This window comes from Sus scrofa, chromosome 6 (assembly GCF_000003025.6).
Source record: "Sus scrofa isolate TJ Tabasco breed Duroc chromosome 6, Sscrofa11.1, whole genome shotgun sequence".
NCBI classification, from domain to species: domain Eukaryota; kingdom Metazoa; phylum Chordata; class Mammalia; order Artiodactyla; family Suidae; genus Sus; species Sus scrofa.
The window spans coordinates 4,910,768-4,927,235 of NC_010448.4; the positions used below are offsets into that span (position 1 = coordinate 4,910,768).

Consider the following 16,468-nt stretch of genomic DNA (forward strand, 5'->3'; position numbering starts at 1 on the left):
GGGATGCATATTTATCCAAGCTTTGTCTGCCAGCTGCAGGTTTGGAAACTTGCCTGACGGCAGGGCTAGCTGCAGAGGACAGCCAGCAGCTGTGTAATTTTATGACTGGCACAGCTTTGAAATGAATGAGAGGGCTGAATGCAGGGGGTAGGGTCTGGGCCCCTGGGAGTTCTGACAAGGCAAAAAACACACTGGGAAGGCCCGAGGAGGCTCTTCTCAGACGGACGTCTGGGGTTCGGTTCGGATGAGGTTCTGAAAAGGGCGGGGCTTGGGAGAAACCCAGACCCCTCATCCTCTGCAGGAAGCCAGAAGCTTCTCTGAGATCTGCCATTCTCAGGTGTACCTGCTGCTAGGGATATTGTGAAACTTTTGTGCAGATGGTTATATGGCCCCGTGCTAGGCTGAATAATGAACCCCCTCCCGCCCCAGTATGTCTGTGTTCTAATCCCGGAACCAGCAAATGTCACCTTACATGGCCAAAAGGACTCTGCTAATGCGCTTGGGCTGGGGGAAGCATCCTGGGTGATCCAGGTGAGCCCAATGGAACCTCAAGGGCCCTTGAAAGAGGGAGGCAGGGAAGTCAAAGGAAGATGAGGATGTGACAGTGGAAGCAGAGGGTCAAGGTCGGAGAGGGAGAGAGAGTGAGGACGACATTGGGCTGCTGCTCTGAAGATACAGGCACCCTCCAGAAGCTGGGAAAGATGAGGAAATCAATTTTCCCTCAGAGCCTCCAGGAAGCATCCCCACCAAGCAGCCCCATGAAACTGGTTTTGGACATCGGGCCTCCAGAACCGCAAAAGAACAAGTGTGTGCGGTTTTAAGCCACCATGTCTGTGGTCCCTGGTTGTGTTAGCCCCAGGAAACTCACGCAGGCACCAAACGCTGGTCACTGTTTTAAATGGTTTACACATTAGCTCGTGACCGGCTCACAACAGCCTGGAGATGTGGGTTGTACCAGCATCCTCAATGTGGAAACTGAGGTCCACAACACAGGTGCGCAGGGAGTGAGTGGCAACGTTCCTGCTTCGGTCACTAACGCAGGGAGTTTCCCTTGTGGCTCAGCAGTAATGAATCCAACTAGTATCCCTATGGATGTGGGTTTGATCCCTGGCCTCGCTCAGTGGGTTGAGGATCTGACATTGCTGTGGCTGCGGCTGTGGCATAGGCTGGCAACTGCAGATCAGATTCGACCCCTAGTCTGGGAACTTGCACATGCTGTGGGTGAGGCCTTAAAAAAAAAAAAAAAACAGCAAAAGAAAAACCAAGCAAACAAACAAAAACAAATACAATTGCTCCTTGCTTTTCACCCCCCAGAAAAGAAGCCGTGTTCCAATGGATGTCCTGGTCTGGCAGCAGCTCTCTCAGAACCCTCCCTCCAGGACCCGGGGACCAACCGCCAGTCTCACAGGATCTGCTGCCCCCACCCTCCCTCCCACATTTCTGAGCCCTCCCTTTACAGTCATTGTCACATTGCCTTCTCGGTCCCCCCCGTAGCAGAGAGAGGTCAGTGTGCTGCGCAGCACTGCCCAGAGGCGGTTTCACACAGAGAAGCATCCTGTGTGTGGGATTATCTGCTGTGTTTAGGAGAGCAACTGAGACTCCGCCCAGAAAGATGAAGAAGAAATGGAGCATCTACATATGGAGCATGGATCTTTAAAAAGCATTCCCCGATCCCATTTGTGTGTGTCTTTGATAATTCATTATCAAACATATGGAGAATCTCACTTAAAAATTAAGGTCTCTCTCTTGGAGTTCCCGTTGTGGTGCAGTGGTTAACGAATCCGACTAGGAACCATGAGGTTGCGGGTTCGGTCCTTGGCCTTGCTCAGTGGGTTAAGGATCTGGCGTTGCCGTGAGCTGTGGTGTGGGTCACAGACACGGCTCAGATCTCGAGTTGCTGTGGCTGTGGTGTAGGCCGGCATTTACAGCTCTGATTCGACCCCTAGCCTGGGAACCTCCATATGCCACGGGTGCGGCCCTGGAAATGGCAAAAAGACAAAAAAAAAAAAAAAAAAAAAAAAAAAAAAATTAAAGTCTCTCTCTTTTTTCTTTAGGTTACACATAAGTTTGAAATTTCCGGAACCTGTAGAGCAGGTTGGTTTTATGGCTGTGAGAGTACAAGCACACCCCTAAGCTGGAGCCTTTTTCTATTTAAATTCTAGGAGGAGGAGACCAGGGCTGTTTTATCCTCAACCTGGGGCCCTGGGTGCTCAGGTGAGGATGGAGGAGCAGGTGGCAGCGTCCTTATGTCCTTACCTTGACAACGGATAGCATCCCCTCGTTGCTTTGAGGGTTGGTGTGGATTTCGAAGCTCTGCCCGGGGTTTCCGTTGATGATGGTATAGGCGGCCCTCCACGCGCCTGTGGCGGGATCATCCTTGTCTTCAACGGTCAAGTTGACAATAACTCCCACGGCCCCTTCCTCAACGGTGGCTTGAAACTGCAAACAAGGCAGGCCATTACTGTCACTATTTTGAAACCAACAAAACAAACCACAGTGAAGATCATTTATGGGGCTTTTGCCATATGCCTGGTATTGGGGACATGACCCATAGCATCTTGTTAAATAATAACAGAGGAATATTAAGATGCGCTACTCCGTCCGACCCTCGTCCACACTTAGTAGGACTTAAAAAAAAAAAAGCTTTTTTTTTTTTTTTTTTTTTTGCTTACCATTATTTACTGTAATTATTAAAAAGTCATTCAGAGTTGAGAATCATCTGGTTTAACATTTGGAAGCCCTCATACAGTCAAACTGTACTATATCTACTATATGCAATCCATTACCAAGCCAATTTTATTTCTCAGAAAAATGTAACGTATACATTAACTACATCAAAAGAAAATGAACAGGTTGAGGGTAACCTAGTCACTTCATATGTTATTCAAAAATTTCCGCAAAGTAATTCATAAGTCAACTAATACTAATACTTCTTGCAAACTTGTATGATTCAAATGGAAACAGACCCACGTCTAAAAGATTGCATATGAAAATACCAGAAAAGAATCCGCAACATGTAAAATGAAATGCTGAATACAAAAGAGAAACCCATAAAAATATTGGGCATTCAAGTAAAATATAATGGGATTATGATGCAATAAAAACTGGTATTTTAAAAAAATATTAAGGACGGAATCAGATTTATCGCTATGTCAATTCTACCAACACCTGACAATCAAATGTACAAAATATACCGCAACAACCATGCCAAAAATGGTACTATAAAAGAAGCATTTTCTAAGGGAACATGTAAATCAATTGTTTGGAGCCTTGTACCTGTGTTTTTATTGTCATACGTCTCAAACATTTGTTACAAGGAGGTGTGGTGGAAATGAATCAATAAATGAAAAATCAGCTTTCCCATAGACAGAGAATTTCACGAGCCATCGTTAGCACTTTCCTTTGAGCTGGAAGCATAAAGTATTGTCTGGGTGCTTACCTCTGACACATTACAGGGGAACAGTAATGTGTTTGCAAATATTGTACAAACAAGTAATACCAATCAGCTGACATGAAGAAGGAATATCGTGGAATTTCAATTAGTAGGAAAGAGAACCTAGAGACAGTCAGGCGATGTTGAAAAGCCCTGGTGTTCCAAGAGAAGTAATTTGAGAAATTAGGTTTCAAAAGTGGTGGCTGATTAATTGACTTGCAAATCATTAATCAGAAGCCTTAATCTCAGTGCCTGGCGGGGGACAAGATGGGGATGGGAACTAATCTGTCTCTTGCACCTGCACCTCAGCCAACCTGGGGGAGGTGTTTCCCTTCCCCAAAAGGGATGCTGGGAAATTCTCAGAGCAGGGATGCAGGGTGGAAAGCAGGTGGAGTGAGGAGGGACGTGGAGGGCCCCGCCAGGTAGGAACAGCTCCAAGAAGCAATTACTTTGACCTGATTGCTCTGATTCTGGTTTAAATAATTTCTATTTTCTATTTTCCCTCCCTCTCACAAAAAATCATGGGGTTCCTGAGCTTGAAGTCTAGACTGGTCATTCCCAGCCATGTTAGAATCTCCTTGAGGAGCTTTTAAAAAACACTTAAAAATAGGAGTTCCCATTGTGGCTCAGCAGGTTAGGAACCTGGCTGTATCCATGAGGATGCAGGTTTGATCCCTGGCCTCGCTCAGTGGGTTAAGGATCTGGCAATGGTGTGCTGAGCTATAGTGAAGTTCACAGATGGGCTCGGATCCTGTGTCACTGTGGCTGTGCTGTAGGCCAGCAAGGGCAGCTGCAATTTGACCCCTAGACTGGGAACTTTCATACGCTGCAGGTGTGGCCCTAAAATCAACAACAATAAGAAAACATTAAAAATAAAATTAAAAAACCTATTCCAATTCAGTTGGCCTCAGATAAGGCTTGAGATTCAGTATTTTCTTGACCTGCCCAGATAATTCCAATATTCAGGTCAGCTTGAGAAGCATGACAAAGTCCAAGGTCAAGGACAGTCCAGGTGAGGATGTGAGAGCCTAGCCTTGTGTACTGGGAGGCTGCCTGAGCTCCGTGTGGAGGGGCCTGCAGTACATCTGGGCTGGGCAGGAAGAGGGGCTGTCATCAGTAACTGCTCTCTGCCACGTGGCCAGCAGTGGGATGTGGTGACACAAGTGCTATCCAATCCCACAGTTCACAAGAAGAAAGAGACACAGAGGAGGAAGGAAGAATTTTTTCCAAAGTCATTGAGTGAATCGAAGGTCAGATCCTCATCTCTCGGATTTCCAGTCATGTCTGCTTTCCACAAGTTCTAGTACTCATGCCCATCAAGATCCCTGTTGTTTAGGCCAGTCCTCTATCCCCTATTGTGGCCCAGAGCCAGACTGGTTCTCTGTCCCCACTGATCACAGCAGACCTGTCCTTGTTGCTGTTCTGAAACTGTACCTTGGGACAACAGTAGACAATTCAGTGGGTTGGGGAGTGCCAAGACTAGAGGATGCTGGAACCATCAGTCAGGTAGGAAAGCTTTTACATCCAGTCCATAGGTGAGACGTTGCCTTGTCAAGGCAGGTGAATGCCACATGACTGAGATGAAGACACTGTAGGAACAGATCATGATTTGAGGACGTTTGGAGGCTCCATGTGTGTCTGTCTTATTCATGGCTTTCTCTCCACCCCTGGCATGATGCTAGTGCATAGAAAGGACACGGTATATGTTTGCTGAGTGAATGAATGGTCCTAAATATAGGAAACATGGCCTGGCATCAGGGGTGAGGGCTGAGGAGTTCCCACTGTAGCACAGTGGGTTAAGGATCCGGCACTGTCTGTGCGATAGCTTGGGTTGCTGCTGAGGCTCCGGCCCAGTACAGACAGTTAAGGATCTGGTATTGTGGCAGTTGTGGCATAGGTGGCAGCTGTGGCTCAGATTTAATCCCTGACCTGAGAACTTCCATATGCTGTGGATATGGCAAAAAAAAAAAAAAAAAAAGATGAAGGCTGAGATGAAATGTGAACGGATGAAGCAATATAGGAATGAGACGAAGAGTGAATGCCTGATTCTTCCCCTTGTTAGAATGCTCCAGAGCAGGGGTGATGGGCTGACACCCCTGCTCTCCAGAACGTCTCCAGCAGGACTGCATTACAACTTTCAAAGACACCAGATACTTTACACTTTGTTTGTTCCTCTTACCATACTTGATTTTCATGGGCTTTAAAAATTTCATTTTGCACAGCAGAGGAAACCATAATAAAACCTAAAGACAAACCATAGAATGGGAGAAGATCTTTGCAAATGATGCAACACACAGGGGCTTAATATCTAAAATGTACAAACAACTCATACAACTCAACAACAGAAACAACAAAAAAATAAGCAATCCAATCGAAAAATGGGCCTAGGACCTAAATAGACATTTCTCCAAAGAAGACATACAGAAGACTGGTAGGCACATGAAAAGATGCTCAACATCACCAATTTTTAAAGAAATGCAAATCAAAACTACAATGAGGTACCACCTCACACCAGTCAGAATGGCCATAAGTCATAAGTGTACAAATAACAAATGCTGGAGAGGGTGTGGAAAAAAGACAACCCTTCTACACTTCTGGTAGGAATGTAAATTGGTACAACCACTATGGGAAAAAGTATGGAGGTTTCTCAGAAAACTAAATATAGAACTACCATGTGATCCAGCAACCCACTCCTGGCACAAAAACATAATTCAAAAAGATACATGCACCCCTATGTTCACTGCAGCACTATTCACAAGAGCCAAGACATGGGAACAACCTAAATGTGCATCAACAGATGAACAGATTAAGATGTGGTACATGTATACAATGGAATACTACTTAGCCAGAAAAAGAATGAATTAACGCCATTTGTAGCAACATGAATGCAACTAGAGATTACCTTATTAAGTAAAGTAAGTCAGAAAGAGAAGGACAGGAGTTCCTGTCGTGGCGCAGTGGTTAATGAATCCGACTAGGAACCATGAGGTTGCGGGTTCGGTCCCTGGCCTTGCTCAGTGGGTTAACGATCCAGCATTGCCGTGAGCTGTGGTGTAGGTTGCAGACGCGGCTCGGATCCCGCGTTGCTGTGGCTCTGGTGTAGGCCGGTGGCTACAGCTCCAAATCGACCCCTAGCCTGGGAACCTCCATATGCCACGAGAGGGGCCCAAGAAATAGCAAAAAAAAAAAAAAAAAAAAAGAAAGAGAAGGACAAATACGTATCACTTAAATGTGGAATCTAGAATATGGCACAAATGAACCTATCTACAAAACAGAAACAAACTCACAAACATGGAGAACAGACTTGTGGATGCCAAGAGGGAGAGGGGAGGGGAAGCTGGGGGAGGGGGGAGAGGGAGTGGGATGGAATGGGGGTGGGAGTTTGGGGTTAGTAGATGCAAACTATTGAATTTGGAGTGGATGAGCAATGAGGTCCTACTGTACAGCACAGGGAACTACATCCCATCTCTGGGGAGAGACCATAATGGAAGATGATATGAGAAAAAGAATGTATATATGTGTGTGCCTGGCTCACTTTGCTGTACAGCAGAAATTGGCACAACACTGTAAATCAACTATACTTCAATACAAAATTTTATTTTTTCCCTTGATGTGAGGAAAAAGTTAAACTTTTCTTTGACTCATTTTTCTGTGTGTGCCGATTTCAGGACTTTGGGCAAATGCCTGTGGTGCACCTGATAGATAGCTGAGCCCTAGTTCCCAGTTCACAGCACACTGCTGACACATGAAGATCTGATGGATGGAAGGATGAATTTGTAAAATTAATATTTAGGCCATGTATAAGTGAGAAAGGCCTGTACAGTTTCTCCCATGACAGCTTTCCACATCTGTAGCACCTACCAAAGAGACTGACACAGAATACCTCATATGTGGGCAAATGAGTCCAAGAGGAACAAGAAGGTGGTAATGTTTTAGAAACTCTCCCAGCTTGTATTACAACCCTAATATGGCCTTCGAGGTAGTAATGTATCCACAGCCACATTTAGCTAATCAATCCACCTAGACATCATCCATCACCATCATCCATCCATTCATTTATTTATCCTCCATCCATCATCCATCCATTCATTTATCCATCCATTCTCCAGCTGTCATCCATCAATCATCTATTCATCCATCCATCCATCCCTTCATCCATTTATCCATCCATCATCCATCCACTCATCCATCCATCATCCATCCATCATCCATCCATCCATCCATCCATCCATCCATCCATCATCCATCCATATTCCAGCAAGCCAGCCAGCCAGCCAACAAATACTTGGCAGGTGACTTCTGTGTACCAAGCATGATATAATATGAAATTCTAGGGATATACTAGTAAGCAAAACAGACACGGCATATGTTTAACTATAAAAATTTGTTAAGTGCCAGGGAAGAAATAACATAGTTATTGGAGAGCCTGTAGCTTGTGGGGAGTGGTGAGAGGTGGGTGGGTACTTGACCCAATCTAGGGAAGGCCTTTAGGGAAATATTCCCTGGGAAGTGGAAGAAGGAGAATTAGTGAGATGAGAGAGGAAAGAGCATTCCTGGCATCTGGCACAGCAGGTGTACAGGCCCGTGGTGGAAGGAGAATGGTGCATTTGTGAGACAGTGGGGAGGTGGGCGTGGCCAGAGGGCAAGGGAGAACTGGTTGCTATTAGACCCCAGAGGAGGATAAAGTCAGATTACGTAGAGTCTTGTGGGCCATGGAAAGGCATTTAGAATTTACCTTGAGAGCAAAATGAAGTCTAATCAAGGAACTGGATTATGTTTAAATCTACTCCTGAGAGAATTCAGAAAAAAAATCTTTAAATATAGAAAACATTCAACACAATTATTACAGCCTTTGTTAAGACCATTATCTGATTCTTGCATAAACTATAAAGCCAGTTTCCTTGAGCATCCATTTAGAAACTCATTATTGCTTAATTAAATACTCATTCTATTAATTCTATTCAATGTTTTAACCCCATTATGTAATTCAAGAATGGAAAATTAAATAGATTAAAATGAAATAGTACCATTTTATATTTCTACAGCAATGTTCACTTTGTGATTTAAAAACAATAGGCAGACATTAATTTACTACACTATAGCAGGAAGAATTATTGATTGTAACATTACTTCGTTTAATTGGAAAGAATAGATAAAGTTACTTTTCTGTTAAACTGTGCGGCAAATCAAATACGAGATGCAAAATGTGTTTTTATACAATCAATGTGGGCAACTGGCTTGGGACAGACTGAGTTTCACTAGCTCTCTCCTTTCAATTCGGAACTGAGTTATTTCATTCTCTTTTATTTGATAAGGTGGGGGATGAGTTTTGTGATGGACATTTAGGAAGAGACTACCTGGATTCGCCACAAAGGTCATCCATCACCACGAGGAAGATGGATTTCCATTTTATTTTACACAAAGAATGAATACTCTTCTTCTTAGAGCGAAGAGTTGGTCTCCAAGGTGAAGGTTAACGTGGAAGATGGAAACAATGATCAGCAGGCTAGAAAGCCACAGGTGGGGAAGAAGTGACAGCTGATTACTTTAAGGGACAGGACACAGGCAGGCTTGCATGTTTGATCACTGGAATCTAGGTTCATGAGCCGTCAACCCTGGAGTGTCATGGAGAACTCATGACGAACTTAAAAAGCTAGGGTATAGTCATCTGGGCCCTGGCTTTGGAAAAGTTAAAAGAAAAGGTCCCAGAAAAGTTTTTTTTTTTTTTGTCTTTTTGCCTTTTCTAGGGCCACTTTTGCGGCATGTGGAGGTTCCCAAGCTAGGGGTTGAATTGGAGCTGTAACCACTGGCCCATACCAGAGCCACAGCAACGCAGGATCCGAGCCACATCTGCAACCTACACCACAGCTCATGGCAAAGCCTGATCCTTAATCCACTGAGCAAGGCCAGGGATCGAACCTGCAACCTTATGGTTCCTAGTCGGACTCGCTAACCACTGAGCCACGACGGGAACTCCCCCAGAAAGTTTTATATACTTAAATTTCTACTGCTGAGGATAAGTGGGTGAGGGAGACATCATAAACTTGTAAATAATTTCAAGAGTCTGTATTTACACAGAGGATGCAGCTTCTTGGAAAAATCTAAGTACTTGCTGATAGCCTAATGGGTAGAGACTGTGAGTGCCACAACTAAGGCCATACATTTAAGGATCTTGTCACAGGGCCCGGCACAGGGTAAGGTATCAGTATCTTTTAGTAATGGGGAGGATGATCGATTTTGTTCTGTATCATATGAAATTCTTACCAGTAAATTGGAGAATATGGCTCAACTCCCTGTAACTCTTTCGATTTTCATCATAGCCTGCCTCACAATGTAGTTATCTTATGTAGACATCTTATTTCCCTAGGCGGATGTGGAAGAAGCTCTTAGCTTTTCAGCTACATACACCTGACACTCACATGCTTGCTTATCTTTGTCTTGCTCTAACAACAGACCCTTTATCACCAAGCGAGATGGTGTTAACCTACATCACCCACATTTACAAGGGACAGTGGCATCTTATATCTGGTTTACTTCTATCTATGATTAGGATTCACCCTGGGATGGCAAGAAGTAGAGTTCTAGAGGCAGGAACTCATTTAAATAAATATTCATTAAAGGTCTATTGCATGTCAGGGAGTCTACCAGGCACAGGAAGTATAGCAGTAAAAGAGAGGGATACTTTTTTCCCATCAGGGGCTTACAGCTCATGAGACTGACACCTTCCCTCCTGGTCACCCCCTTTCTTTATATGTTTTGCTACCCATGACACACCCAGACACTTTGTTTTCTACCATTTCTCTACTGTCAAACATCCCAGGCTGCACCTGTGGTCAATTATGAATACTTCTATGTTTGGACAGGATTGAGTTTCCAGCTAATGGTCATTTTAATAAATGGTGCTGGGTCCACAGGATATCCATGTGGAGAAAACAATGAGTCAACCCCTACCTCACACCATACAAAACTTGTAAAAGCTAAAACAATAAATGTTTTAGAAGAAAACACAGGAGGACATTTTAATTCAGCTTGCAGTTAATGTTTATGTGTACTTTATATATGTTTGATATAAATAGTTAAAATACATAAAATAAGATGTAAGTATATGTGTAAGTGCACATAATATATAATATTTAAATGAACTGTAATAAGGTAGAGTTTTACATAAAGTTTATTCAGTCTTTTAAAGAAGACTTTATGTCTAAGAAGGGATTAACAACAGAGACCACAAGGGCCTCTGGGTTGCTTGGCTGAGAACCATCGTCTGTTCATCAGCCAGCCCTTAAGACAACTGCACCTACCAAATCCCTCCCTGGCCATGTCCTGGTAGGGTGGCCATAGATAGACCCCAAAGTGACTGTAAGACCAAGATGGGAGAACGTTTGGGAACCCACCAGCCCACAATGGCCCTAGACATTGTTAAGTGTCCGTTAATCTTTTCTCCAGCTGGTTAAAATTCTCTAATCTCTAAGTACCGTTATCTCTTTGAAAATGAGGAGTGATGTCAGTACTTTGGTTTTCAACACTCTTGGGAGATGCTTCACACGGAGAAGAAGTAACTCAAATGCTAGAGTTGGGATTTCCAGGAACTGTGAGCAGAGACTTCCCTGCCCTCTCAGGCAGAGACAGCCTGGGGCATAGCCTCTCCCAACTGTGGGAGAAGGATCCTGGCTCTGTTTTCTAAAATGCCCAACACTAGCTCTTCCAGAAAGTGAGAGCGCTTAACCTTGGGACCATTTTTGTCTAGAGAACACAGCCCAAGGGGGAGAAGATGACAATCTGCATGTTTTAGAGGGTCTTACCATGAGAATAGTGACCAGCTCTTCTCTATTCTCACTGAGAAAAAGGAAGTAAACTAAATTGTATGCCACATTCTGGAGAGAGTAAATTTTTAATGGTGGATGGCAGTCTCCCTTTTCTGGAGATTCTTAAAGGTTTTGAGTAGATAAGTTCAAGGTGCCTATATCCATAAAACATTTGGAGGAAATTATACCCTCACCAATCCCTGCTGAAAAGAGCATTACTAGGAGGTCATTTGTATCATGTGATCCCAGCTTCCTTGACCAGAGCTGACTGGACCCAGAAGCAGCACGAGACTCACAGGTAACCCAGTTTATTGGCTGCTTCATCAGCCAATCAGAACAATCAGATGATTTCTCTAAGAAAATGAACTTGGAGAAATAGAGGCTATAACCAGAGAACAAAGGGTCCTTAAATACTAAGTGTCTAAGTAGTTGAGCAGGGTCAATTGGACTTGGATGCCCAGAGAAGCAAAAAAAAAGGGATGCACTGAAAGAAAACCCAAGAGATCTTGGGGGCACTCAAAGACCAGCCAGATGAGGAAGCATCCTTGATCTCTGAGTGGTTTCTGGTCCTGCTCCCACACACCCCCATCACTCCCACCCCAAGATACCCTGTTCTTTTGGTGTGTGGGATGCTTCTGTACTGTTACAACCCCATCCTCTCCAGTTGTCCTGAGCAGGTTTCTACTCCTTGAAACTAACGGACCCTGGGGAAAACAGCTCTGGCAGACGGATATCTGTCACTCTCAGCAAGTAAGTGTGATCCTATTGATGAAGATTTGGGTTTCATAGATGTTTCCTCAAGCATTTTTCTTTTACGTTTTGCTATGAAAAATTTCAAAGAGTTATAAAAGGCGAGAGAATGAAGTAATGAACCCCATGTGCCATCATCATGCTTCAGAGATTTTTCACTCACACCCCCACTATGTTTCATCTTATTTGGAGGAGATCTCAGACAAACCATTGCCTCTGTAAATACTGCAGTGTTTATCGCCAAACATTAAAGACTCTTTTTAAGAAAACAGAATCAAAGTCCTTTCTTGAGCCAACCAACTTTAATTTCTCCTACTGACAATGAGTCTGTTTTTCTTTTATGTCAGATGCTTTACTAAACATATTTGCATGTTATCTCTATTGTTGGAGAAGAGAGTGCCTCCTAGCTGTGGTAAAGGACAGTTACAGATGGGCCTATTAGACTTTGCTATGTGTTTCTACAGTATTCTCTGTAAAATGTTTCAAGCTATGCACTATTATGAAACAGGTGAGGAAATGGAAAAGCTGAACATGGAATTTGTTCGATGACAATAGGGAACAGCAGCTCAACAACAAAGGAACATGCTTCAGGGTGGAAAGGACTCTCCATGGTTGACTAGCACAACGGCAATGTGGTTCCTGATCCAGGAAAGCCAGGGACACGTCCCAGTCTCCTAGTCAGCGTGAGCCACCCACCCAGGGGAGCCCTGGGCCAGAAGAACAGCTACGAGCCTGGAGGGCTGTGTTTGTGGATCTTGTTCCAACAAGAGGAAAGGCAAAATGTTGCCTGGACTTCTGGCTCTAGAGATGTAGGGGGTGAGACGATGGGCAAGGGAGGGAAACAACATTCACCACAAGCTTGGACAGGAATGGTCCCCCTCCCCTCTCAGTGCACCCTGTCCGGTGTTGATTCATTTCCTACCAGGAGTCCCCACGATTGCGGCAAACACAGAAGTGCCGAGTATGTGACTTTTGAAGAAGATGCCTGGCCAGGTTCAGGCTCGCTGGGGGCCCAATGGTCACCTTCTAATGACTGTATTTTTCCTCTACGTGACCTCACTACTGAAGCGCCTCAAATATGCTGATTACAGGTGCACACTGCAGCTAAAAAATTGAATTTTCAAGAAAAAGAGGCTCAGAGACCACACCATGTCTTTTTGTCCTCAATTAAAAAAAAAAAAAAAGCAAGAAAAAAAATAAAAGAAAGAAAGCACACAGCCACTGACGATGGGCAGGAAAATAATGCAGCTGGGCAGCAGTTCTCAATGTATGTTCCTGGGAACAAAGAGCGAGAGAGGTTGCAGGAGTCCTACTTACCAATGTATTATGTATTTCCCTATAAACAAAAAAGATTTAAACTGCCTGAGGAATATGTTAATTATATTTTATTTGTTTTGTATATTGGAGTTCTTGTCTAAGATTTTTGCCTGGGAAAAAAAAGTTTTGCTGCTGATAAGAAGTTTGAAAATCACTGCCTCAGGGAACTTGATGAAATAAAAATTACATTTGATGGTGAGAGAAAATAAAAACCAAGGAGTAAACATGCCTGCAATGTTTTTTTTCTCTGAATGCTCAGCGTGAAAACTTTATTTCATCTGACGTTAATCTCTCTCCTTTGGCTGAGTTTCTCTCTTTAAACAAATGGAAGAAAAAAAAGCCAAAACACATGTGTACTTTGGACGAGGTAACTGGAAATAGTTTAATTTTGAGAAGCAAAGAGATTTTTCTGTAGGGATACACATTTGACCAAAAAACATTTGAATCTGAATGACCTTTTCTTAAAAGGAATAATAGCATAGTCTTCCCCCAAGACTTTAGAATCTGATTTATACAATTCTGCCAATTTATAAGAGTGGAAAATTCAATGGTATGGGGGAAAGAGAAATACCATATGATCCAGCAATTCCACTTCTGGGCATATATCTTTGCAAAACTATAATTCAAGCAGATAATGCCCCCTTATGCTCATAGCAGCACTAGTCACAATAGCCAAGACATGGAAACAATCTAAATGTCCATGGATAGATGAATGGATATAGAATATACATACAATGGAATACTACTCAGCCATAAAAAAGAATGAAATAATGTCATTTGCAGCAACACAGATGGACCTAGAGATTAACACAGTAAGTAAGGTAGGGCAGACAGAGAAAGACAAATACCACAATATCACTTACACGTAGAATCTAAAATATGACACAAATGTCATATGTGAAACATATCTATGAAACAGAATATCTATGAAACAGAAACAGACTCAGACATAGAGAACAGACTTGTGGCTGCCAAGGGGGAGGGGGTTGAGGAAGCGGTGGAGTGGGAGTTTGGGGTTAGCAGACATAAGCTATTATATACAGAATGGATAAACATCAAGGTCCCTATAGAGCACAGGGAACTATATTCTTCAATATCCCATGATAAACTGTAATGGGAAAAAACATTTTTTAAAAAAGAATGTGTGTGTGTGTGTGTAGAACTGAATCACTTTGCTGTGCAGCAGAAATTAACACAACATTGTAAATCAACTAAAACTCAATAAAAAAGACTAAATAAACAAAGTCATTAAAAATGACATGGGGCAACTTAGTGGGCAAATTCTATAACTTCTCTGAGTTCCAGTTCACTTCTCTGAGACGTGGGGTATTAGACTATAGTTCCTTTTTAAAAATTTTTATTTTATTTATTTTTGTGTCTTTTGTCTTTTTAGGGCTGCACCTGTGGCATATGGAGGTTCCCAGGCTAGGGGTTGAATCAGAGCTGTAGCTTCTAGCCTACACCACAGTCGCAGCAACACAGGATCTGAGCCGTGTCTGCAACTTACACCATAGCTCAAGGCCACACTAGATGCTTAACCCACTGAGTGAGGCCAGGGATTAAACCCTCATCCTCACTGATACGAGTTGGGGTCATTAACCACTGGGCCACTATGAGAACTCCTATAGTTTTTTTTTTTTTTAAATCCTAATTTATAAGAATTGCTTTTCATTAATTTCTTTTTTAAATTTTTTTCTTTTCCAATATGGTTATTATAGGATATTGAATATAATTCCCTGTGCTATACAGTAGGACTCTGTTGTTTATCCATTCTGTATGTCATAGTTTGTATCTACTAGCCCCAAACCCCCAATCCAGGACATCCCTTTCTCCCTCCCTCTTGGCAACCACTAGTATGTTTACAGCAATAGTTCTTAACGCTGGCTACACATTAGAATCACTCGAAAACCCTCAAGAACTGCTCATGGGCTGGGTTCCCGCATTTCGAGATTTTGCATGGGAGGAGCCAAGGCATCTGCATTTCTAAAAATTCATTAGATTCTAAAGATCAGCTGCTTAAAATGACTAGTAAGGTCTCTTCTGAGTGTTAGGGTCCAACTTTAAAAAGATCTTTGTGGGAGCTCCCTGGTAGCCCAGTGGTTAAAGAATCAGCATTACTGCTATGGCTCAGGTTACTGCGGTGCCTCAGGTTCGCTGCCTGGCCCAGCAACTTTGACATGCTGCAGGCGAGGCCACACATAAAAAGAATCTTTGTGACCTGTTCTGGCTTGTGTGGGTCCTAAGAGGTGTTGGGAGTGTCACAGGGTGCCACTGGGGGGAATCCTTGTGATTTCTTACAGTTCTCTGCTCTAGGGATTCATAGGTTGTGAAGCAGGCTCATGGAATATATTTGCCAGTGAAATCACGGGGCTATCTCCTGGAGGTCATCTTTTTCATCACCTTAAACAGAAATCCTGTACCCATCAAGGAGTCACCCCATTTTTCTCACCCACCCAACCCCTGCCAACCACAAATCTACCTTCTGTCTCTGTGGATTTACTATTCTGGACATTTCATAGAAATGGAATCACACATGAGGTAGTCTGTGTCTGGCTTCTTTTAATTAGTAGAGTGTTTCCAAGGTTTGTCCAAGCTGTAGCCTGTGTCCACACTTTGTTCCTTTTTATGGCTGAATAATATTCCACTGCATGGACAGAGCCTTTCATGAATCCATTCATCCTTTGATCTACATGGGGTTGTTTCCACTTTTTGGCTACTGTGAATATGCCACTCTGAACATTCAAGGGCACGTTTTCAAGTGGACGCATGCTTTCACTCTCTTGGGCAGATAGCTGGGGTGGAGCTGCTGGGGCCCGCAGTGACGCTGTGTAAGGCGTCGTGGATCCTAGTCATTCACCAGCACGCGTGCGGGTGGGTGGTGGGCTGCATCTTTCAAATGCTGTTTGCTGGCTTCCCAGAGCTCACTGCTCCCTTGACCCTCGTGAGGAGAGGCAATATTGGGAGTGAACTTCCCGCCATGAGTGGCACAAGGGCTGGGAAGGAGGAGGGCTGATGAAAGTCTTATTTCCCTGAACAGACCCTCTTCCCCAGTTTGCATGGGGGATTGCTCAGCTTAGTGCAGAAATGAGCCGGACACTCTGGAGCTCATAGAAACGAGTCCCGCCCTGTGCGTGTCCCTTGCAGCTCTTTCTAACCAGAGGAA

At 43.6% G+C, this 16,468-nt stretch overlaps 1 protein-coding gene across 1 annotated transcript in view; it reads right to left on the reverse strand.

The window, feature by feature from the left end:
• Window positions 1-16,468, reverse strand: part of CDH13 (cadherin 13, H-cadherin (heart)) — a 1,022,437-nt gene that overhangs the window by 101,016 nt on the left and 904,953 nt on the right. The window contains 1 exon segment of the mRNA NM_001109945.1: window positions 2,257-2,439. Coding sequence (NP_001103415.1) covers window positions 2,257-2,439 — 183 coding nt within the window.